This window comes from Diaphorina citri, unplaced genomic scaffold, assembly GCF_000475195.1.
Source record: "Diaphorina citri unplaced genomic scaffold, Diaci psyllid genome assembly version 1.1 scaffold694, whole genome shotgun sequence".
Taxonomy (NCBI): Eukaryota; Metazoa; Arthropoda; class Insecta; order Hemiptera; family Psyllidae; genus Diaphorina; species Diaphorina citri.
Window position 1 is genome coordinate 52,425 of NW_007378127.1, and position 22,483 is coordinate 74,907.

The following is a 22,483-nucleotide window of genomic DNA, read 5'->3' on the forward strand; positions in this document are numbered from 1 at the left end:
CGTTATGTGGGAGAAAAAATATTGTACTCCTTTTTTTTCCATTTTGTAGCAAACCTGCTACAATCGAACCTATCTAAGTGGGACCCTTCTACATGGGAACCTGGATAAACGGGAAAAATCGTGGTCCCTTCATTTGTAATTGGGAAACCTGGATAGGTGGGAAAACATTGCTGGTCTCTCGGATTCCCAATTAGACATCCTAAATTTAACTAGGTAAAGGCCCTTTTCATAATTGTTGGGATAGGATAGGAATTTGGAATAGGAACATAGGATAGGACTGTCCGTTGTTATTTTTCTTGGACGATTCTAATTAAAATGTAGACGTTATGTGGGAGAAGAAAATATTGTACTCCTTTTTTTCCATTTTGTAGCAAACCTGCTACAATCGAACCTATCTAAGTGGGACCCTTCTACATGAGAACCTGGATAACCGGGAAAAATCGTGGTCCCTTCATTTGTAATTGGGAAACCTGGATAGGTGGGAAAACATTGCTGGTCTCTCGGATTCCCAATTAGACAGTTTTTCTTGGACGATTCTAATTAAAATGTAGACGTTATGTGGGAGAAAAAATATTGTACTCCTTTTTTTCCATTTTGTAGCAAACCTGCTACAATCGAACCTATCTAAGTGGGACCCTTCTACATGAGAACCTGGAAAAATCGTGGTCCCTTCATTTGTAATTGGGAAACCTGGATAGGTGGGAAAACATTGCTGGTCTCTCGGATTCCCAATTAGACACTGTGAATGACAGGTTCGAGTGTATATTGAACTTTAGGTTCGTGTCATAATAATCATTGGTCATAACTCATAACATCACCATTCTATAGTAGCCTCAACCTGCCCAACCTGTTCGTAGTGTCCCGTTACTACGATATTCTGAAGCGGGACAGAGTAGTCCCGTCTTCATGGCTGGATAAGGGACTGGATGCCTCATGGAAAACCCACGTCACTTATTATGATGACAGCCAGACTACGCCTGATGTTGTTGGATGGTGCCACCGGAGTCTGCGTCGTTGGAGGGTTTCTTGCTTGTGGTATCTTGTGGACCAAAGCCGGACTCACCCTATAGGTCATCATTTTACTGACGTAATCACGAACCAATACATAGGATTAGGGTCGAGCCCAATACATTATTACATAGGATAAGGGCGGACAATATTACCCATGTCTTCCGTTCTAGTATTCGTAGGCCCAATCGTTTTCCTGTAGAAAATTATCCACCACCTCCTTCATACCAGTCACATGAGGGGGACAACTTGGGACACCTGCGGCAACATCAGATCGATGAGACGCCCAATATCATGAATGTTTGTAAACTTGGCTTTCTTTTTCTTCACGGTGAAGTTTTTTTTTGGGGGGGGATATCATTACTTTTTGTTTGTTTCTTCTTCCTAGGCTTTTCCTACCTTAATAGGATCGGTGTTTCTTGTCAGTCCCTTCCAGGCAGCCCTATTGTGCTCTTATAATTACATAGGTACATACTAGAAATTGCAGAATTTCAAATATGTCACAACATTTTGTGAAAACAAAGGTTTTCTATTTCAGGTCTAAGTTTCCTGGAGTCTGCTCGAGGCAAAGAGTTTGTCTCGCTGTTTGAAATCCTCAACCTGCCCAACCTGTTCGTAGTGTCCCGTTACTACGATATTCTGAAGCGGGACAGAGTACTCCCGTCTTCATGGCTGGATAAGGGACTGGATGCCTCATGGAAAACCCACGTCACTTATTATGATGACAGCCAGACTACGCCTGATGTGGACAGGTGAGTGGAAAGGGCCCTTGTGTGGCCTCAAAAGATCCAAGGGCCCCCTAAAATTACTTTATTTTTAACTTTAAGTGTGAAACCACCTTAAAATACGTGTTTATTAGTTCCCCTTCTCTTCTTCCCTCAGGAACATCACACCGCTTCAGCGCGTTCGCATCATTCGTCGCGAGAAGAACTTCACCAGTTTCCCCGATGACTCTGCTTCCCCGTATCGGTTGTTCAAACGGTTCACCGTGCCCCTGTCCAGTACAGACGTTGCCACCACAACGCTCAACGGTTTCGTGTTTGTTGTCACGATGACACCGGATAATACGCTGGAGATGACGGTGAAAGTGAAACCGGACGTTCCGCACATATTGATACCTACCTTGCTGTATTTAAGGTAAGGCCAGCCACTCACTATCAGGTAGACCTGATAGGTACGGTTCAAAAGGTCCGCCTGTTAGGGCTACCTGATGTTGTGTGTACTCATCAAGTAGACTTGACAGGTACGGGTGAAAAGGTCCGCCTGTCAGGGCTACCTGATACCTGATGAACACACACACCATCAGGTACACCTGATCAGGTGTACCTGTCAGGTCTACCTGATCAGGTGTACCTGTCAGGTCTACCTGATAGTGAGTGACTGTTTCTTTTTCAGGTACACAATATTTGACATGGGGTCTATTTGGGGTACGGTTGAAAAGGTCCGCCTGTTAGGTCTACCTGATGTTGTGTGTACTCATTAAGAAGACTTGACAGGTACGGCTGAAAAGGTCCGCCTGTCAGGTCTACCTGATACCTGATGAACACACACACCATCAGGTACACCTGGTCAGGTCTACCTGATAGTGAGTGACTGTTTCTTTTTCAGGTACACAATATTTGACATGGGGTCTATTTGGAGCGACAACTCCTCCCCTCCCTCCTGTTCAAACCCCTCTCTCCCCTCACACAGTGGCACCAATAATGGACCCATTGGCCCCAATACCTCAGCGACCCAGATACTCCAAAGATATTCCGCATCTGACGATGATTTCCGATCTGACTACCAGTGGCGAAGCGGCGTCTTCATGGGGTCGGATCTGATGAGACCTAGCGCTAATTCGTGTTTTCATGCTTCGTACACAATGTGTTAACTAGCTCCTCACTTATATCAACAGAGTAAAGCTGAGCAGTGCATCGGGCAGTTCTGCTAGTATTGGCTATGGGATATTATTCCAACAAGGACGGGACTCGGACATTGAGGTAGTTCTTCTCAACAAGACGTGGAAGATCTGATGTTCCTTCTCCCCTATCCGCCTTCGGGACTGTCCCGAGTGCTGTACGATTTGCCCAGTGGCTATTATGAGCGGGTTCGGGACAATCCGGGACAGAAGAGTGGAAAGCCGGGACAGATTGGACAGGATGGCAAGAATGATGTGCCGTGGTTGCATGCTTTTGTGACCGTCAAAATGGTGCCGTATTTTGAGCTGAAAGCGGCGAAACTTTTGTGAGCGGTTTTTGTAGCACATGATTCCAGGGGTTTGATTTCTGAGCTATACATCAGATGTTTCATTAGAAGTATTGATCATTAGCATTACTGTTAATTCCGGGACAGATTGGACAGGATGGCGCGAATGATGTGCCGTGGTTGCATGCTTTTGTGACCGTCAAAATGGTGCCGTATTTTGAGCTGAAAGCGGCGAAACTTTTGTGAGCGGCTTTTTTTTTAATTTTAAAGATCGGACTTTTAGTAGCACGGACTCCAGCTTAGTTTGAGAGCTCAGTATCATTTTCACAGCGGACTTAATAGCGAAACGCTTTACCTGGGCCATTATCGGAGAGAAGTGGAGAAATGTTACTTTCTTAGCACAGTATAAAATAAATAAAAATTAAAAAAATAGGAAAAAAAAGTACCGTATATTAAAATTATTAAGACTCAGTTATAATATTTATAACGCCTTGGAAGCCAGCAATGACTTTGTTGGTAAATATTGGGAAGCCAGAGAAGAAAATGCATTTCTGTATTTGCCCTTCATATTTTAAACTTTGGACTTCATAAGTGATTTTCTCATAATGTGAATTGTAAATTACAAAAGTCTTTCCGGAATAGCCCCCTGGATCCCTAAAAGGGAAAATGGTCTCGCAGTTTTTGAAACCAAGAGGAAAGAAAGATAATTGATTTATTTCCTCTGCTCACGCGATTCTGAATTTTCCTTCTTCTTCTTCTTCTTCTTCTCTTTCAGAGTCCATACTTCCTGAAACTTCTGGGAGAAAATTCAACTGTGAACAAACTAAGATGCTCTGTGTCTGATCCTTTCTTCTTCTCTTTCAGAGTCCATACTTCCTGAAACTTCTGGGAGAAAATTCAACTGTGAACAAACTAAGATGCTCTGTGTCTGATCCAAATATTGATTGTAAAAGTAAGTAAACAAAATGACCCTACCAACCAAATTGACTACTTAAATGATGTTCAAACTTGAGAATTTTTCATTTAGTTTTTATCTGTTTGTTGCCTGTGTGAATAACTCTCTGTTCATTTTTTGTTGTTATTTTTATATTTCATAAAAATATTCCAACAAAAGAGGGTCCTTTTGTTGTTTTTATTTTTGGGACCACCATCAAGTGACATGTTTTTTTCTTTTCTTTAAGTAATCCTGAACTCTGTACTACCAGCATTATGATGTGTTTTTCCCTCCTGTTTCCAGGTTTAGAATTGTGTTTTGGTTTCCTGTATGGAGGACCTCTAGATTTCATCCAGGACAGTAATGTGGAGAATATCCTGGCGACAGCTTCCTTCCTGGAAATGGTGGATATTGTGGATCGTGTGGCCATGTACCTCATCAGAAACTCCAACATTGGTATTATTTTAGTGATAAGACAATCAAATTTGTACCATCATTACTTCTGGCCCATTTTGTGAAAGATAGAGTAAAACAGTAATACTTTCCTTCCTATAGGATAAGGAAAGTAAAAAAGGCAGTCAATGGACAGAAGATAAGTAAACTTACAAAAAGAGCCCCTACGGGGCCCTAAAAATTTGAGCCCCATGAGCCCAAAATCTAATGAACAAAATCTCCTTCATAATATGTCAGATATAAATATTTTCCAAATATGATCAAAATCGGGCAAACTGTTCGAATGATAGAGCTCAAATTAGACCTTAGAGCTCATTTTAGACCTTAGAGCTCAAATTAGACCTTAGAGCTCAATTTAGACCTTAGAGCTCAAATTAGACCTTAGAGCTCAATTTAGAGCTAGAGCTCATTTTCTACTCTATCTTTCACTTTGGGCCTAAGTCTAGGTAGATCAATAAAATTATTTTGCTATAGGCTAAGCTAAGTGCAATATTTAAATGTTAGATATGCTAGGTAATTTAAGACTAACTACTCTATCTTTCACTTTGGGCCTAGGTCTAGGTAGATCAATAAAATTATTTTGCTATAGGCTAAGCTAAGTGCAATATTTAAATGTTAGATATGCTAGGTAATTTAAGACTAAATTAAGACATCACCATTTCCTTTGAACTCCTTCTTGTCCATTCCATAACCCATATTACCATTTAGCTTTCACTTTGGGCCTAAGTCTAGGTAGATCAATAAAATTATTTTGCTATAGGCTAAGGTAAGTGCAATATTTAAATGTTAGATATGCTAGGTAATTTAAGACTAAATTAAGACATCACCATTTCCTGTGAACTCCTTCTTGTCCATTCCATAACCCATATTACCATTTAGGGTTAACGAGTTGACAATTAGATTTTAACTTTGACAATTAGATTTAGTGCAATTTAAATAATGACGTAACTTTACCGCTGTAGTATTATTATGTGTGTAAGATAGAGTAGGATTTTTTGTTACTGTTAAATTCAAGTCCATTTTTTTGTACCAAAAATGTTCCTTTACTGTGTGCCTTTTTTCTAGGGTGGCTTGAAATACGTTTTAGGAGAAATGAGTGCCTAAATTACAAAATTGAAAATTTCTTTGTATTTTGTAGATGATTAGATTGATTAGTGATTGTGATTGCATTAAAATGGGGTCTTTTCTGATGAAATTCCTGTGTGTGGAGTCCAGTATGTAGGACAATTGCACCCAAACATCGATGTGTTTGAAGTCCAACCGTTATTACGTGTTTCAAGACCAAGATAAAGTTAGAGATAGGCGCCTACCTGCCTACTTTTATAATATGTATTAGAGCGCCAAACGTTAGGTCAATCATAAAATTGAACATTTCTTTGTATTTTGTAGATGATTAGATTGATTAGTGATTCTGATGAAATTCCTGTGTGTGGAGTCCAGTATGTAGGACAATTACACCCAAACATCGATGTGTTTGAAGTCCAACCGTAATTACGTGTTTCAAGACCAAGATAAAGTTAGAGATAGGTGCCTACCTGCCTACTTTTATAATATGTATTAGAGCGCCAAACGTTAGGTACCTAGAGAAAATAATAGCAATTTAGATATTTTCCACCATAGGTAGGTAATTAGAAATTAAACATATAAACGTAGCCGTCAGAACTAGAAATAGGTATTTAGGTCATTGTACCTATATTGAAATAAATCAAGGGGTTTTCATGGCCCATATTTATTCATAATGGTGCATTTTTGTCTCAAGAAGACCTTTGGAGTAGGTTATAGGTAGCTATACCTACCTATAAAATATGAGCCATTGAGCCCAGCTCCTGAAGTAGGTACCTACCTCTAGGTAAAATTACCTACCTATAATATGTTTCATCCACGTAAGTAGGTACCTCAAATATTTTTTTTAAGTCTTCCATTTTGTACCTTATCAATTTTATCTATTAACCATCAATTCATTATCGACCAGAAAAAAGTTATTTCATACCCATAAACTCCATGTATTCCATATTTTAATACGTTTAACTTTTGTTTTAGAAGATAGGGTATATTTTTGTGTAAGCTAGGTTTTATTTTTTGTGTTTTTTAATTTCCTCTTTTTACTTTTCTTTCTGTAAATTATTAATTTTATTTATTTCCCCCCACAAAATCTCAAGGTGCGTATTGTATTGTATTATAATTATTATTTTTATTGAGTAAAAGCATTATACCTTCGTATTTCTCATATATACCTATTATTATTACCTACATCCCCTGAAGTTTTTATTTTCTTCCATCTTTTTTTTTTTCAGCTAAAGGCTTAGGCTAAATAAAGGCAACCCTTTTGTAAAAGATTTTACGTCACTCTATGAGCTCAAGTTCTTTGAGGTTTGAGAGAGGGAAGAGGGAACTGTAACTGCTATGGTCTTATCGTCCCGAAATCGAAGAGAGAAGGAAGACAGGATAGGAGAAAGCCAGCCGTTCCGAGAACGAACATTACCCCATAAGAATAAAATCCTCCCCGGGTGGGAATCCAACCTGCGGACTAGCGCTTACAAGGCAGAAGCGCTACCAACTAAGCTAACTAGGCTGACCCTAAGTTTGATGGAGGGAGGTGTAACTACGGTAGTCTTATCGCCCCCAAAAAGGAAGATAGGATAGGAAAAAGCCAGCCATTCAGAGAACGAACCTTACTGTTTAGTATAACATCCACCCCGGATGGTACTCGAACCCACGACCTCGCGCTTATAAGACAGACGCGTATTTAATAGGTTTTACGTTACTGTAGGTATAACAGCTAAGGTTTATACTGACTGGGTTTTTACTCTCCATTTGACGACAAGCTACCGGGCTGTCCTCGCTCATCCGTATACCAACCACGCGCAACGTTGCTTAACTTGAGTGATACATTGGGAACGACCTATGGCCGTTGACTTTTTGTCCCGTTTTATTGGAGATATTCACACACCCACTAAAAATGCTTTTAATATGAACATACCTAATAATACCTATGTGGTACATTTGGCACATCCACCATTCATTATTATGGTGGTGATTTTGGCATCTCCACTATTCAGATTTTTCTACAATCGCATCGTGTGAACGATGCCTAATGTTTTCGTTCGGAGGTTTTTTGAAAACCTCACTAGAGAGGTTTTTTTTAAACAGCTGTTTTTGTTTATTTTTCAGAGGCGCGAGTTTTTGAAAATTTGAACTTAAACTTTACAGTTAGCTGATAGCTGAGTGCTGAGTGCAATGGAATTTTTATTGAAAACTTTCATTTTTAAGGACAAAATACTAGTTTTAGAAAGTTGTGCTTAGATCTACGTTAAATGCAGTTGTAGCTAAGATCTAAAAGTTGTTCCTTACCCTTGAGAGCCAAAATGCACCTGTGAAGAGAAAGTTACCAACACTCCTGCATTTCAGATTTGTGCTACAGTGAATCAAGGAATGCTTAAATTCCTTCCCATTTGGTTCAGTCCATATAGTTTTCCTCTATATTTGAGTTAAAGAAAAAGTGGTAAGTTAACCTTTATTTGAACTGATGAAGTTATTGGCTAGATGAGTTACCTACATAGTGAAAAAATGAAGTTGGTATGGAGTGTGACTAATTTTTGTTTTGTTTGTTTGTTCCACTATAAGTTAGTTCAACTGTGATAAAAATTAAATCAAGGAATGCTTAAATTCCTTCCCATTTTGTTCAGTCCATATAGTTTTCCTCTATATTTGAGTTAAAGAAAAAGTGGTAAGTTAACCTTTATTTGAACTGATGGAGATATCGACTAGATGAGTTACTAACAAACAAATGGAATTGGTATGAAGTGTGAGTTCTTTAAACCAAACTAAATTTCCTATTGTTTATTTGTGCCACTACAATTCTCAATGGTTTGTTCAACTGTGATAAAAATTGGGAAAATGTGTTAAATTTAAAATTAATTTAATTTTTAATTTTGGACCCAGTCAGGATTTTCATAGCGGACTTTATAGCGAAACGTTTTAGCTGGGCCATTATCGGAGAGAAGTGGAGAAATGTTACTTTCTTAGTACAGTATAAAATAAATAAAAATTAAAAAAATAGGAAAAAAAGTACCGTATATTAAAATTATTAAGACTCAGTTATAATATTTAGAACGCCTTGGAAGCCAGCAATGACTTTGTTGGTAAGTATTGGAAAGCCAGAGTTAAAATGACCTAGTAGTCAAATAACGTGACATTTGCAAACAACAACATACGTATTTATAACTCCAGGGTCTCCAGAGTTAGAAAATGTACGTGTGACCAGCCTAGACTGGAAACTACTAGAGTTATTTGACTTAATAGTTATTAGAGACTGCAAAGGGAGATAGACTGTTAATTCAAACTAGTGTTTATTAGTGTATTTTTTTCCCACATTTTAATAACTCAAAATGTCAAATTTTGGACTTACTGCCCTCTTTTTTAGCAGGGCAGAAATAAAGGCAAGCCTTTTGTAAAAGATTTTACGTCACTGAATAACAGCTCAAGTTCTTTGAGGTTTGAGAGAGTGAAGAGGGAACTGTAACTGCTAAGGTCTTATCGTCCCGAAATCGAAGAGAGAAGGAAGACAGGATAGGAGAAAGCCAGCCGTTCCGAGAACGAGCATTATCAGTCTTATCGTCCCGAAATCGAAGAGAGAAGGAAGACAGGATAGGAGGAAAGCCAGCCGTTCCGAGAACGAACATTATCAAGGATAAAATCCTCCCCGGATGGTATTCGAACCTACGACCTCGCGCTTATAAGACAGACGCGCATTTAACAGGTTTTACGTTACTGTAGGTATAACAGCTAAGGTTTATACTGACGGGGTTTTTACTCTCCATTTGACGACAAGCTACCGGGCTATCCTCGATCATCCGTATACCAACCACGCGCAACGTTGCTTAACTTGAGTGATACATTGGGAACGACCTATGGCCGTTGACTTTTTGTCCCGTTTTATTGGAGATATTCACACACCCACTAAAAATGCTTTTTATATGAACATATCTAATAATACCCATGTGGTAAATTTGGCACATCCACCTTTCATTATTATGATGGTGATTTTGGCATCTCCACTATTCAGATTTTTAGTCCGTCCTTCCTTTATTATTACAATAGTAATATAAAAGGTATAAGGGACGGACTATTGTATTCGCTTCGGTGTCGGTCTGCCCGTTTTATTGGAGATATTCATACACCCACTAAAAATGCTTTTTAATATGAACATACCTAATAATACCTACCTATGTGGTAAGTTTGGCACATCCACTATTCATTATTATGGTGGTGATTTTGCCATCTCCACTATTCAGATTTTTCTACAATCGCATCGTGTGAACGATGCCTAATGTTTTCGTTCGGAGGTTTTTTCAAACAGCTGTTTTTGTTTATTTTTCAGAGGCGCGAGTTTTTGAAATTTTGAACTTAAACTTTATATTTACAGTTAGCTGAGTGCTGATGCTGAGTGCAATGGAATTTTTATTGGAAACTTTCGTTTTTTAAGGACAAAATACTAGTTTTAGAAAGTTGTGCTTAGATCTACGTTAAGTGCAGTTGTAGCTAAGATCTAAAAGTTGTTCCTTACCCTTGAGAGCCAAAATGCACCTGTGAAGAGAAAGTTACTGACACTCCTGCATTTCAGATTTGTGCTACAGTGAATCAAGGAATGCTTGAATTCCTTCCCATTTTGTCCAGTCCATATAGCTTTGCTCCATATTTCAGTGGAAGAAAAAGTGGTAAGTTATCCTTTATTTGAACTGATGAAGTTATTGGCTAGATGAGTTACCTACCTACATGGTGAAAAAATGAAGTTGGTATGGAGTGTGACTAATTTTTGTTTTGTTTGTTTGTTCCACTATAAGTTAGTTCAACTGTGATAAAAATTGGCAAACATTTTCTAACATTTCAAATTAATTTTATTTTTAAATTTAGGGCCAATCAGGCTCTTGGGGTCCATCAAGCCCTCATTTAGAAATGATTTGTTTTACCAAAGTAAGACCCTCCCTCTTAATGGTTCTTTTTCCAAGTTCTACAAATCACTGAACCACCTGTTGTATTGTTTTACAGACTAGCTGCTGATCATGGGGGCTTTATTCAGCAAACTGAGGAGGAAACGGAAGCTAGAAAGTGACGACAGCAATAGTCCCAAGGCCAAGAGGTATGTTTCCATTATGAATGGGCAACCTTTTAATGCCTAGGGTTGTATTAGGTTTTTTCCAAGCTTATATCATGGGCAACTCTTCCAACTGATAGAGTTATTTATCTGAGTGTTTCTTAACTAAATTTATTTTTATAGGTACGAGTACCTCATTTATACTACTAGGATGAGACTGACTTCCCTTTAGGAACGAGCTATTGGTTTCGAACCCGGGTCTCCTGCGTGCAAGGTGAGCACAGTGACCACTACGCCATGGGAGCTGACAGCAAGTCTCAATATAAACTATTGTTGCTGTAGACTTAAATTTGAGTCTTTAACTAGCTCCTCACTTATATCAACAGAGTAAAGCTGAGCAGTGCATCAGGCAGTTCTGCTAGTATTGGCTATGGGATATTATTCCAACAAGGACGGGACTCGGACATTGAGGTAGTTCTTCTCAACAAGACGTGGATATTCATCTTGTACTAAATACCAAAGTTTTTATTTTGTCCTTTTTATTGAGACATTAACTAGCTCCTCCCTTATATCTACAGAGTAAAGCTGAGCAGTGCATCAGGCAGTTCTGCTAGTATTGGCTATGGGATATTATTCCAACAAGGGCGGGACTCGGACATTGAAGTGGTTCTTCTCAACAAGACATGGAAACTTCATAAAAGTTTCATCCAACAAGTAAGTCCTGGAACTAGCTTGTCCAATAGGTTACAACTTTGTGTACATTTTTTGTAGCATATGATTCCAAGGGTTAGATTTCTGAGCTATTTATCAGATCTTGTTTCATTAGCATTGCTGTTAATAATGCTGATGTTTTTTTTTTCTTTCAGAGTCCATACTTCCTGAAACTCCTGGGTGAAAATTCAACTGTGAACAAATTAAGATGTTCTGTATCAGATCCATTGACTCGTGAGTGGGAGGTAAACTTTCAGCGAGCTCAACACCAGAATTCCCTACTATCTAACCCTCGGAACTTTAAAAGAAATGTTTGATAGAAGGAACTGTAACAACGCAGGTCTTATCGTCCTGAAATCGAAGAGAGAAGAAGAACTTGATAGAAGAAAGCCAGAAGAAAATTTTGCGTAATGATTAAGTAGGCTTGAAACTCCCTTTATCAAACTTTTTTTTTTAGTCAATTTAATTAATTCAATTTTCTATCTCTTTCCTTCAGGATGGATCTACTGAAGAAGCTACTCAAGGATCCCGATCTAGTGGTGGTCAAATCAATTTAATTAATTTAATTAATTCAATTTTCTATCTCTTTCCTTCAGGATGGATCTACTGAAGAAGCTACTCAAGGATCCCGATCTAGTGGTGGTCAAGTGTGTAAGATAGAGTAGGATTTTTTGTTATATTGTTAAATTCAAGTCCATTTTTTGTACCAAAAATGTTCCTTTACTGTGTTGGTGGTCAAAGACGAGTACGATGTGTACCTCCTCATGAAGACTTGGATGACCGCAGTAACCGCGGGCACCACTTTGGACACCCCTGAGTGTGAATCGAGTGATAAGAGTGATGAGACTGATAAGCAGACTTTGGCCACAGAGAATGGTGAGTATATAGAGGTGTATGAATGTTTGTACGTTCGTTAACACCGCAGGCAGCTGAATGGAGTGGAGGTGGATGTTGTGTTGTTGGATGGTGCTGCTGGTGCCAGCGGAGTCTGCGTCGTTGGAGGGTTTCTTGCTTGTGGTATCTTGTGGACCAAAGCCGGACTCGCCAGTCACATGAGGGGTACAACTTGCCTGGGACAACTTGGGACACCTGCGGCAACATCAGATCGATGAGACGCCCAATATCATGAATGTTTGTAAACTTGGCTTTCTTTTTCTTCACGTTGGATGGTGCTGCTGGTGCCACCGGAGTCTGCGTCGTTGGAGGGTTTCTTGCTTGTGGTATCTTGTGGACCAAAGCCGGACTCGCCAGTCACATGAGGGGTAGGTAATTTTTTGATCCTTTTTAAGGCCCAGTAGGGGGCCCTTTTGTTGTTTTTATTTTTTGGACCACCATCAAGTGACATGTTTTCTTCTTTTCTTTAAGTAATCCTGAACCCTGTACTACCAGCATTATGATGTGTTTTTCCCTCCTGTTTCCAGGTTTAGAATTGTGTTTCGGTTTCCTGTATGGAGGACCTCTAGATTTCATCCAGGACAGTAATGTGGAGAATATCCTGGCTACGGCTTCCTTCCTGGAAATGGTGGATATTGTGGATCAGGTGGCCATGTACCTCATCAGAAACTCCAACATTGAGGTTTGTTGTTTGTTCATATTACCAATGGGTACTTTAGTTTTCCCAAAGGAGCATGATTTTTTTAACTGCTTAGGCTAAAAACAGAGTGAAGCAGAACTTTTAGTTTTCAGTTGTATGCAGTTTGAATTTCAACGTCCCTCTTTTTTTTTAGTACAAAGTTGGATTTTACAAGATCGTATTTTTTAGCTCCTAACAACCATGGTCACCTATCTGGATACCAACTCCGTGTTTTTTAACTGCTTAGGCTAAAAACAGAGTGAAGCAGAGCTTTTAGTTTTCAGTTGTATGCATTCTGAATTTCAACGTCCCTCTTTTTTTTTTAGTACAAAGTTGGATTTTACAAGATCGTATTTTTTAGCTCCTAACAACCATGGTCACCTATCTGGATACCAACTCCGTGCAACATTGCTGAACTTCAGTGATATATTAGGGACCGTTGCATTTAACTATCTAGGGAAATGATAAGAATTTGGCGCCATTAGGATTAATAAGGCTACAGAGCAAAAAAATGTGACACTGTACCCATTTTACCCCAACAGACCCTACGCTGTATACGATACGGTTAAGGTTTGATGGTGAAGCATAGTAACTAATAGTCATTTTATTTCTTTCTTTTAGAATGCAGTTAGATATTTCTACCTGGCCGAGAAGTATGACCTGGAAGACGTATGTGGTCATATTTACCAGAGGCTGCTCCTCAATCTGATCCCACTGTTCAAATCTCTACTTGACTCTAACCCTGTTGCGCCATTAGGATTAATAAGGCTACACAACTATCTAGGGAAATGATAAGAATTTGGCGCCATTAGGATTAATAAGGCTACAGACCAAAAAAAGTGACACTGTACCTACCCATTTTACCCCAACAGACCCTACGCTGTATACGATACGGTTAAGGTTTGATGATGAAGCATAGTAACTAAAAGTCATTACGCCATTAGGATTAATAAGGCTACACAACTATCTAGGGAAAGGATAAGAATTTGGCGCCATTAGGATTAATAAGGCTACACCACTATCTAGGGAAATGATAAGAATTTGGCGCCATTAGGATTAATAAGGCTACAGAGCAAAAAAAAAAAAGACACTGTACCCATTTTACCCCAACAGACCCTACGCTGTATACGACACGGTTAAGGTTTGATGACGAAGCATAGTAACTAAAAGTCATTTTATTTCTTTCTTTTAGAATGCAGTTAGATATTTCTACCTGGCCGAGAAGTATGACTTGGAAGACGTATGTGGTCATATTTACCAGAGGCTGCTCCTCAATCTGATCCCACTGTTCAAATCTCTACTTGACTCTAACCCTGTTAAACTGAACGCCTTTCTGAGTGAAATAAAGTAAGTGAATAGAATAAAAAATGAGTTTTAATAGCGAATAGCTTCCTAGTGACCCGAAAAACACAACCCCAACCAAAAGTTGTGACTTTCGTTAGAAATGAATAGCTTACTTCTAAAGGGAATTTAGCTTAAAATTGACTCGTGAGTGGGAGGTAAACTTTAAGCGAGCTCAACACCAGAGTTCTCTACTATCTAACCCTCGGAACTTTAAAAGAAATGTTTTCCTATACTAAAATATTTTTATAACATCAAATTTAGGTCTTTTTTGCATATGAGGGAACCAAACAACTCTTTTAATAGGTAAGATAATTTATAACTATACAGAGAGTACCCCAAATTTGCCAGTCCATAGTCTAATTAAAAAATAAAATATCCAATCAATGACCTATATGACTTTAAGGAGGGGTTTATACGATACGATTTATCGTACACCTTAGTACAATTTTCGACCTATCGTAACGATTTGTCTTTTAGGAACATCATTTTGTTGACTCGTGAGTGGGAGGTAAACTTTAAGCGAGCTCAACACCAGAGTTCTCTACTATCTAACCCTCGGAACTTTAAAAGAAATGTTTGATAGAAGGAACAACGCAGGTCTTATCGTCCTGAAATCGAAGGAGAACTTGATAGAAGAAAGCCAGAAGAAAATTTTGCGTAATGATTAAGTAGGCTTGAAACTCCCTTTATCTAACTTTTTTTTTTTAATCAATTTAATTAATTCAATTTTCTATCTCTTTCCTTCAGGATGGATCTACTGAAGAAGCTACTCAAGGATCCCGATCTAGTGGTGGTCGAACCCTGTTAAACTAAACGCCTTCCTGAGTGAAATAAAGTAAGTGAATAGAATAAAAAATGAGTTTTAATAGCGAATAGCTTCCTAGTAACAAATGAGGCATTATGGATAATTGAAAAAACACGTTTTTTACAACATCAAATATTTTGAGAGAATAATAGAATATTCTATTGTCATTCAAAGTACCCGTAGATTATTGTAACAAGTTTCAAGCCAATCCGACTAACTTAAGTGAGTTGAAAGATTTGACCAATTAATACAGAGATCTTGTTACGATAATTTAATTTACACTAATTGAAAATATTAATCCCAATTTACCAGGCGCTTCAGTAAAAAGCTTCACACTTCGCAAAATTTATGACGTACTATTACAGAAGAAAAACTTTGAAAAACATTGTATAATTATAATTTTCATGACGTCACAATATTGAGACGTGCAAAATTATAAAGTCCCTATACTAAAATATTTTTATAACATCAAATTTAGGTCTTTTTTGCATATGAGGGAACCAAACAACTCTTTTTTTTTAAAAGGTAAGATAATTTATAACTATACAGAGAGTACCCCAAATTTGCCAGTTCATAGTCTAATTAAAAAATAAAATATCCAATCAATGACCTATATGACTTTAAGGAGGGGTTTATACCATACGATTTATCGTACACCTTAGTACAATTTTCGACCTATCGTAACGATTTGCCTTTTAGGAACATCACTTTACTGACGTAATCACGAACCAATACATAGGATTAGGGTCGAGCCCAATACATAGTTACATAGGATTAGGGCGGACAATATTACCCATGTCTTCCGTTCTAGTATTCGTAGGCCCAATCGTTTTCCTGTAGAAAATTATCCACCACCTCCTTCATGGCAAAGTTTGGTATGAGCTGATCCGCTGACAGTTTGACCCGCGTTACTGGGTCGAAGTGACCCACTTTCTGAAAACGAGAAAAACAAAATTTTATTTATTGAAACTTGGGAAAAAAAGACCCACTCTTTGAAAACATAGCACAAAAGTAATTAAAACTTGAAAAAAAAAAAAGTTTAATTGAACTGTAACAACGAAGAAGGTCTTATCAACCCAAAATCAAAGGGAAGGAGGACAATATAGGCCGAAGCCAGCCGTTTCGAGAACGAACCTTATCGGCTTAGGATAAAGTTCGCCCCGCCCGAGAATCGAACCCGCGACCTAGTGTTTATAAAGCAGTTTCGCTAGCCTCCAAGCTAACTACTAAATAGGCTGATTTTTTCTTTCTTTGGATTCCTTACTACTACGAGAGGGTTTACGAAATTTACGTAGATGGCTACTACAACAGAGGGTTTACGAAGACCTACTCAAGAAATCAGTCTAGGACAACTCTGGAAGAGAGTAGCTCAAGATAGAGATAGATGGAAGCTTTGCGATCTGCAGCAATGGAGAGACATCTGCAATGTTGACGCAAACTCCGCGGTTAGTGAGCTCAAACTCTCGAGTTTCGTCTTGTCAGAAACCGGGCCTTAGGATAAAGTTCGCCCCGCCCGAGAATCGAACCCGCGACCTAGTGTTTATAAAGCAGTTTCGCTAGCCTCCGAGCTAACTACTAAATAGGCTGATTTTTTCTTTCTTTGGATTCCTTACTACTACGAGAGGGTTTACGAAATTTACGTAGATGGCTACTAGAACAGAGGGTTTACGAAGACCTAATCAAGAAATCAGTATAGGACTACTCTGGAAGAGAGTAGCTCAAGATAGAGATAGATGGAAGCTTTGCGATCTGCAGCAATGGAGAGACATCTGCAATGTTGACATCACGGTCAAGAGGTTTTTTTTTCAAGAGGTTTGACAGAGGGAACTGTAACTGCTAGGGTCTTATCGTCCCAAAATCAAAGAGAGAAGGAAGACAGGATAGGAGGAAGCCAGCCGTTCCGAGAGCGAACATTATCCCATCAGGATAAAATCTGCCCCGGGCGGTGATCGAACCCGCGGCGTTTCCAGAAGAATGTTAGCAGCCGTTCCGAGAGCGAACATTATCCCATCAGGATAAAATCTGCCCCGGGCGGTAATCGAACCCGCGGCGTTTCCAGAAGAATGTTACCTGTAAATGTTCTTCGATATTTTTTCGCTCGTACGTAATTCCACTAGGCGTTATCACTGGATCCCGCAGAATTTCGAAACTAATTTTACCACAGAGATAATCAGGAACTTCTCTTTTCTGGAATAAGGAGAACAAATGAGGCATTATGGATAGTTGAAAAAACACGTTTTTTACAACATCAAATATTTTGAGAGAATAATAAAATATTCTATTGTCATTCAAAATACCCGTAGATTATTGTAACAAGTTTCAAGCCAATCCGACTAACTTAAGTGAGTTGAAAGATTTGACCAATTAATACAGAGATCTTGTCAAGGAATTAGGACTGAGACTGAAAAGTCCATTTACTCCCACAGTCTAAACATGGTCCTATAAATTTCATAGTAAAGTTTACAAATAAGTAAATAAAACCTTGTTTAAATGACATATACCTAAAATAAAAAATGGTTTTTTTTTTTTAAGTCACTTACTCTTCGCCGTTCATCAATAGCGACAAACAAATCGTTCAGCTCCGCCATGCTGCGGTCTCGACGCGCTTCAATCCGCAGTAAAGCTAAAGTTTACAAATAAGTAAATAAAACCTTGTTTAAATGACATATAAAATAAATGACATATAAAATAAAAAATAGGTTTTTTTTTAAAGTCACTTACTCTTCGCCGTTCATCAATAGCGACAAACAAATCGTTCAGCTCCGCCATGCTGCGGTCTCGACGCGCTTCAATCCGCATGACCGCCTCCTGAACCGCGTCTCCATCTAGTCTCTTAGTCTCCGCGTCGCGTCGTATTGACCCCAACTCCTACATAAATAGTAAAAAAAAAAAAGATCATAAATGGTGAAAATGAAGTTCATTATTATAATTAAACTAGCCTAAGAGGTATGCAAGCCAGCCAGTCTCAAGCCCAAAGAAATAGTGGGGGTTGAACCTGTAAGGAAAGACACCCAAGGTTAGTTGATCATTATGATCAAACCCATCATGATAGCACAACAAAGTCAACTAGCCTCATTTATAGTGATTCTGTAACTGCTAGGGCGTCCCCCCGCAATTTGCAGGTGCCTCGCCTAACATCTGTGTCAAATTGGCGAGGGCTACCTGCTCAGGGATGGGACCGGCTAAAGAAGATAGTCCAGAAGGAAAAAATATTTGTTACCTTCTCGGCATCCTTGCAATTTGCAGGTGCCTCGCCTAATATCTGTGTCGAATTGGCGAGGGCTACCTGCTCAGGGATGGGACCGGCTAAAGAAGATAGTCCAGAAGGAAAAAATATTTGTTACCTTCTCGGCATCCTCAGTAATCAGTCGGTTCAGATAGGTGAGTAGTTCTATCTCCTGTGCAATGCGCTTCTCTTCTGTTTCCGCCCAGCGTTTCTTCTTAGCAATGCGCAACTGACATGCAATGTCGTCCCCGTAGTTGAGATTTTGCTCACGTGACAAATCATAAGCTGGGAGAAAATAATTATGAGAAAGATGAATGCTTTAAAAAATAAAATAAAGATGGATGTTTTACCACCTTAAAAAACACACCTTGCTAAATTATATGATATGACTTGAACCAGAAGGTCCCAGGTTCAAATCCCACCATCGACAAAAATTAAATTTGTACTTGTTTTTTGATTGCAAATATTTCAACGGGTTACTTTCTGGTGTTCTTGTGTTGACCCAGCACCTAAATGGGGAGTATTAAAAAAAACACCTTGCTAAATTAAATGATATGACTTGAACCAGAATGTCCCAGGTTCAAATCCCACCATCGCAAAAATTAAATTTGTACTTGTTTTTTGATTGCAAATATTTCAACGGGTTACTTTCTGGATGGATTTTTATCTTGATTCATCCCTTTTTTTTGAGGTGAGTCTTTAAAGCAGAGAGAGAAAGTATCTAGGTATGTACCAATATGCCTAAATACTTACTAGCAAGTATTTAAACTCATGATTTCTACAAATCAAGTTCAGGACAAACAGAACTGCTCCAGGTTTGCAGCTTGCCCTAACATATGGCCTAGTGGTGGACATGCTATGAGATATTACCAAGAAAGATAGCAGGGTTTGGTCAAGTTTGGTGTGACTTTAATGTAGGCCTTGGCTCTCATGGGTTAGGTAAATAGTTACCTCTTTGTAAATGTTTAAATTTGTACTTGTTTTTTGATTGCAAATATTTTAACGGGTTACTTTCTGGATGGATTTTTAACTTGATTCATCCCTTTTTTTTGAGGCGAGTCTTTAAAGCAGAGAGAGAAAGTATCTAGGTATGTACCAATATCAAGTTCAGGACAAACAGAACTGCTCCAGGTTTGCAGCTTGCCCTAACATATGAGATATTACCAAGAAAGAGAGCAGGGTTTCGTCAAGTTTGGTGTGACTTTAATGTAGGCCTTGGCTCTCATGGGTTAGGTAAATAGTTACCTCTTTGTAAATGTTTAACAGCCTCATCATAGTGATTGATTTCATGCAATGCTTGTCCCAGGAAGAATTGTGCTTTAACGAGTGAGGGCTCCAATTCCAACGCCTTCCGACAGTCATCACAACAGTGAACGTATTGTTTTAGTTTTAAATAACACAGGGCTCTATTTGTAAAATAAGAAGGTATCACAGGATTTTTTATCTGAAACAAAATAAAATCATTTTTCTTTTTTTTTTTTAGAAGCACAGATAAATAATGTCAGCTCTATAGGAAGTATTATAGAGCTGACATTTGTTGGGCACTAATGACAGTGTTTCAATGGCCTCCCTCCCTCTTTCTCTCTCCTCTTCCCTTTGTCTTGGTTTTTTTCCTCACTCTCTTATAACAAGTATGTACTCTATCATACTAAAGAGGTGCAATTTTAAACTATTGAAATAAAGGGACATATCTTACCTACTTCAACAGTCAACATAGCGCACCATACTACCTTGGTCTTGATAATACTGCATTAATAACTTGGGTGATCTCACAATCCTCAAGCAATCAAGTTATTTGTTTCTCTGATATTTGCTCTGGCTACGATGTAAACAAGAATAATAGAACAGTGATAATAATATCCATATGGACTCAAGTCACACAGTCACCTTGCTAGAACTGGAAACCCCAGTGAGTGACAAGTGACATAAGCAAACCATTTACTTACAATAGCTCTCGTATAGCAGTTGATTGCTTCTTCATACTGCCGCAGTCCAAAGTAGCGGTTTCCCTCGTCCTTCAGCTCTTTGTCGGACAAATTGTTGGTGGTGAAGTTATGAGATTTACTCATTTTCAACAAGTAGGATAGGAAACTTGTCATTCACGAATGAGAAAAGTAATGGAAGAAAGAATCACACAACACCATGAATCTTGTTTGGCTCTTGAATTAGCACTTTTTTTTACAGAGAAAATTGGACAAATGGAACTACTTATGTATGGGAAAAGACACTTTTACTTGTAATCCACACTAATGTAGGTACGGTGATTTCAGGAACTCAAATTACTATTTGGACTGTGTATCCTCTTGGATTAGAGACTCTAGACTCTAGAGTATAGGATAATCTTTTGGCCTGACAAGTAATAGATAGCAAATCTACACTGACAGATTAGCAGATTACAGATACAGATTATAAAAAAGTTAAAAAACACAGATAAAAAAAAATGTTTTCAATGGAGCAGTTGCAAATGGGTAAAAATTATAAATAAATGGTCGATTCCTAAATTCCTATGTAACAGTTGGGAAAAATCCAAATCTGAGGTCAAAACTCCGAAAAAAATAACACTGTAAAAGGTCGAAAGAAAATTCAATTTTTATTTTCCGTTCTAATGAGAGAGTTCAAATATGTGTGACGTCAGACTTTACGCAGTTTTTTTCGTCCGTTAGGTAGCGCCACCATGCAAGTAGAGGAGGAGAACTATCGATAGCACTATCGATAACTATCGATAGTTTTGACTATCGAACGCTATCGATAGTTGAGGCTTGACTATCGATAGTGTTTTCGATAGTTTTTTCTGCACATTTTTCGTTTGTTTTGGTCGTTTTAGGGGATCTAGAAGTCGTAGAAGAAAAAGAAAAATTCCGTTGGTCCTCATTTTTCCTGCTCTATGGCTTTGAAACATCACCCAAGTAAGCGCAACTGATCTATTGCCTATTTTCCTTTCGTAATGTCCATGGATATTGTGTGATTTTTCCTAAAAAGTGAAGCCTAAAAATATCCGTGACAGACATTGGTCACGGGCAAGAGAGAGAAAAAAAAAAAAACACAGCCTGGTTGGCTTGGGCGTCTTGCTTATAAGCTCTAGGTCGCGGGTTCGATTCCCGCCCGGGGGTACTTTATCCTAAACAAATAAAAGGTTCGTTCTGGGAACGGCTGGCTTTCTCTCGTCCTGTCCTCCTTTTGTGTTCGATTTCGGGACAGTAAGACTTGAGTAGTTAGTTCGTTATCTTTGACAGTTCTTTTTACCATTTATCAAACCACTTGAAAAAGTAAAAAACAAAGGCCACTTTTTGGCCTCACATCTGAAAGCTTGAGCTTTGTCCAGTCTTTCGCAAACTCCTTGAAGAGGAAAGTTCGGAAATTTTTCAAAAGTTTCAAAAACAAACCGATAGAGCGCAGCACCATTACCATTTTGACTAAACGCTATAGGCGCTCTTATTGGTCGGTGTAAGAAACGCTTATCACCATTTTTTTTTTCTTTTCTTAGAAATTTGAATTTTATTTTTGAAAATAGTGCGATTTAAAAAATTCAAATTTGGAAAGAATATTTTATTATTTTTGTCTGCATTTTGCTGCAGAATCAGTATTTGGTTTTCTTAGAAGTTAGAAATTTGAAAATAGTGCGATTTAAAAAATTCAAATTTGGAAAGAATATTTTATTATTTTTGTCTGCATTTTGCTGCAGAATCAGTATTTGGAACCTATTTTCAATCAAAAAGACAGTAGTAAAGTTGCAGGCCTGTTCTTTAGTTTATTACTGAAGTGACTTCGTGCAAAAAAACGCGGATTCAACAAAAAGTGGAGGATGGTCACTAATGGAGTACCTCAAGCAACAAGTGGTAAGTTCTCAGTAAAAACACCAACTGAAATTCAAAGTTTAGCTATTTACCTAAATGGAATGCATCAGTTTCCTGAGGATGGTCACTAATGGAGTACCATCAAGCAACAAGTGGTAAGTTCTCAGTAAAAACACCAACTGAAATTCAAGGTTTAGCTATTTACCTAAATGGAATGCATCAGTTTCCCAACAGATCACTCAAGGACTCAAGTTAAGCATTATGTAGGTATGTTTGGGTTCTGGTTGGGTGACCATTTTGGGACAACATGTTCTGGTGGCTATTTCAAGGAGAAGTCTTGGCATCATTGCCAGC

General features: G+C 38.4%; 2 protein-coding genes and 1 long non-coding RNA gene across 4 annotated transcripts; 2 read left to right on the forward strand and 1 right to left on the reverse strand.

The window, feature by feature from the left end:
• Nucleotides 1–1,077: 1,077 nt before the first annotated feature.
• Nucleotides 1,078–20,747, reverse strand: LOC103511256 (E3 ubiquitin-protein ligase CHIP). Of its 2 annotated transcripts, XM_008475976.2 has the most exons (7): nucleotides 20,282–20,747; nucleotides 19,581–19,779; nucleotides 18,454–18,620; nucleotides 17,831–17,977; nucleotides 17,180–17,296; nucleotides 15,965–16,042; nucleotides 1,078–1,225 (listed from the first exon to the last, which is right to left on the reverse strand). In XM_008475976.2, exons 1-7 carry the CDS (start codon nucleotides 20,432–20,434, stop codon nucleotides 1,178–1,180), a joined length of 909 nt encoding a protein of 302 aa, XP_008474198.1. In that variant the 5' UTR covers nucleotides 20,435–20,747; the 3' UTR covers nucleotides 1,078–1,177. The 2 variants fall into 2 exon arrangements, with proteins under 2 accessions (XP_008474198.1, XP_008474197.1); XM_008475975.3 differs by lacking the exon at nucleotides 1,078–1,225 and having other exon boundaries at nucleotides 15,587–16,042; nucleotides 20,282–20,744.
• Nucleotides 1,235–3,243, forward strand: LOC108252633. The gene is made up of 5 exons (XM_017444913.2): nucleotides 1,235–1,308; nucleotides 1,547–1,760; nucleotides 1,891–2,145; nucleotides 2,617–2,823; nucleotides 3,016–3,243. The coding sequence occupies exons 3-5, from the start codon at nucleotides 2,060–2,062 to the stop codon at nucleotides 3,236–3,238; spliced, it is 516 nt and encodes a 171-aa protein (XP_017300402.1). The 5' UTR covers nucleotides 1,235–1,308; nucleotides 1,547–1,760; nucleotides 1,891–2,059; the 3' UTR covers nucleotides 3,239–3,243.
• LOC113468289 lies at nucleotides 5,324–6,786 on the forward strand. The gene is made up of 2 exons (XR_003392100.1): nucleotides 5,324–5,933; nucleotides 6,159–6,786. It is a non-coding gene; the product is annotated as an uncharacterized LOC113468289 (long non-coding RNA).
• Nucleotides 20,748–22,483: the final 1,736 nt, after the last annotated feature.

Bases quoted from the DNA above. Each gene is read 5' to 3' on its own strand.
- LOC108252633 (XM_017444913.2), top strand. From the start codon at position 2,060: ATGACACCGGATAATACGCTGGAGATGACGGTGAAAGTGAAACCGGAC. The intron at 2,146-2,616 runs GTAAGGCCAGCC...TTTCTTTTTCAG, and splicing joins CCTACCTTGCTGTATTTAAG to GTACACAATATTTGACATGG. The intron at 2,824-3,015 runs GGATCTGATGAG...ACAAGACGTGGA, and splicing joins AGCGGCGTCTTCATGGGGTC to AGATCTGATGTTCCTTCTCC.
- LOC103511256 (XM_008475976.2), bottom strand. From the start codon at position 20,434: ATGACAAGTTTCCTATCCTACTTGTTGAAAATGAGTAAATCTCATAAC. The intron at 19,780-20,281 runs GTAAGTAAATGG...ATTTTGTTTCAG, and splicing joins ACTGCTATACGAGAGCTATT to ATAAAAAATCCTGTGATACC. The intron at 1,226-15,964 runs GTGGTGGATAAT...GGTATGAAGGAG, and splicing joins CAAACTTTGCCATGAAGGAG to GTGGTGGATAATTTTCTACA.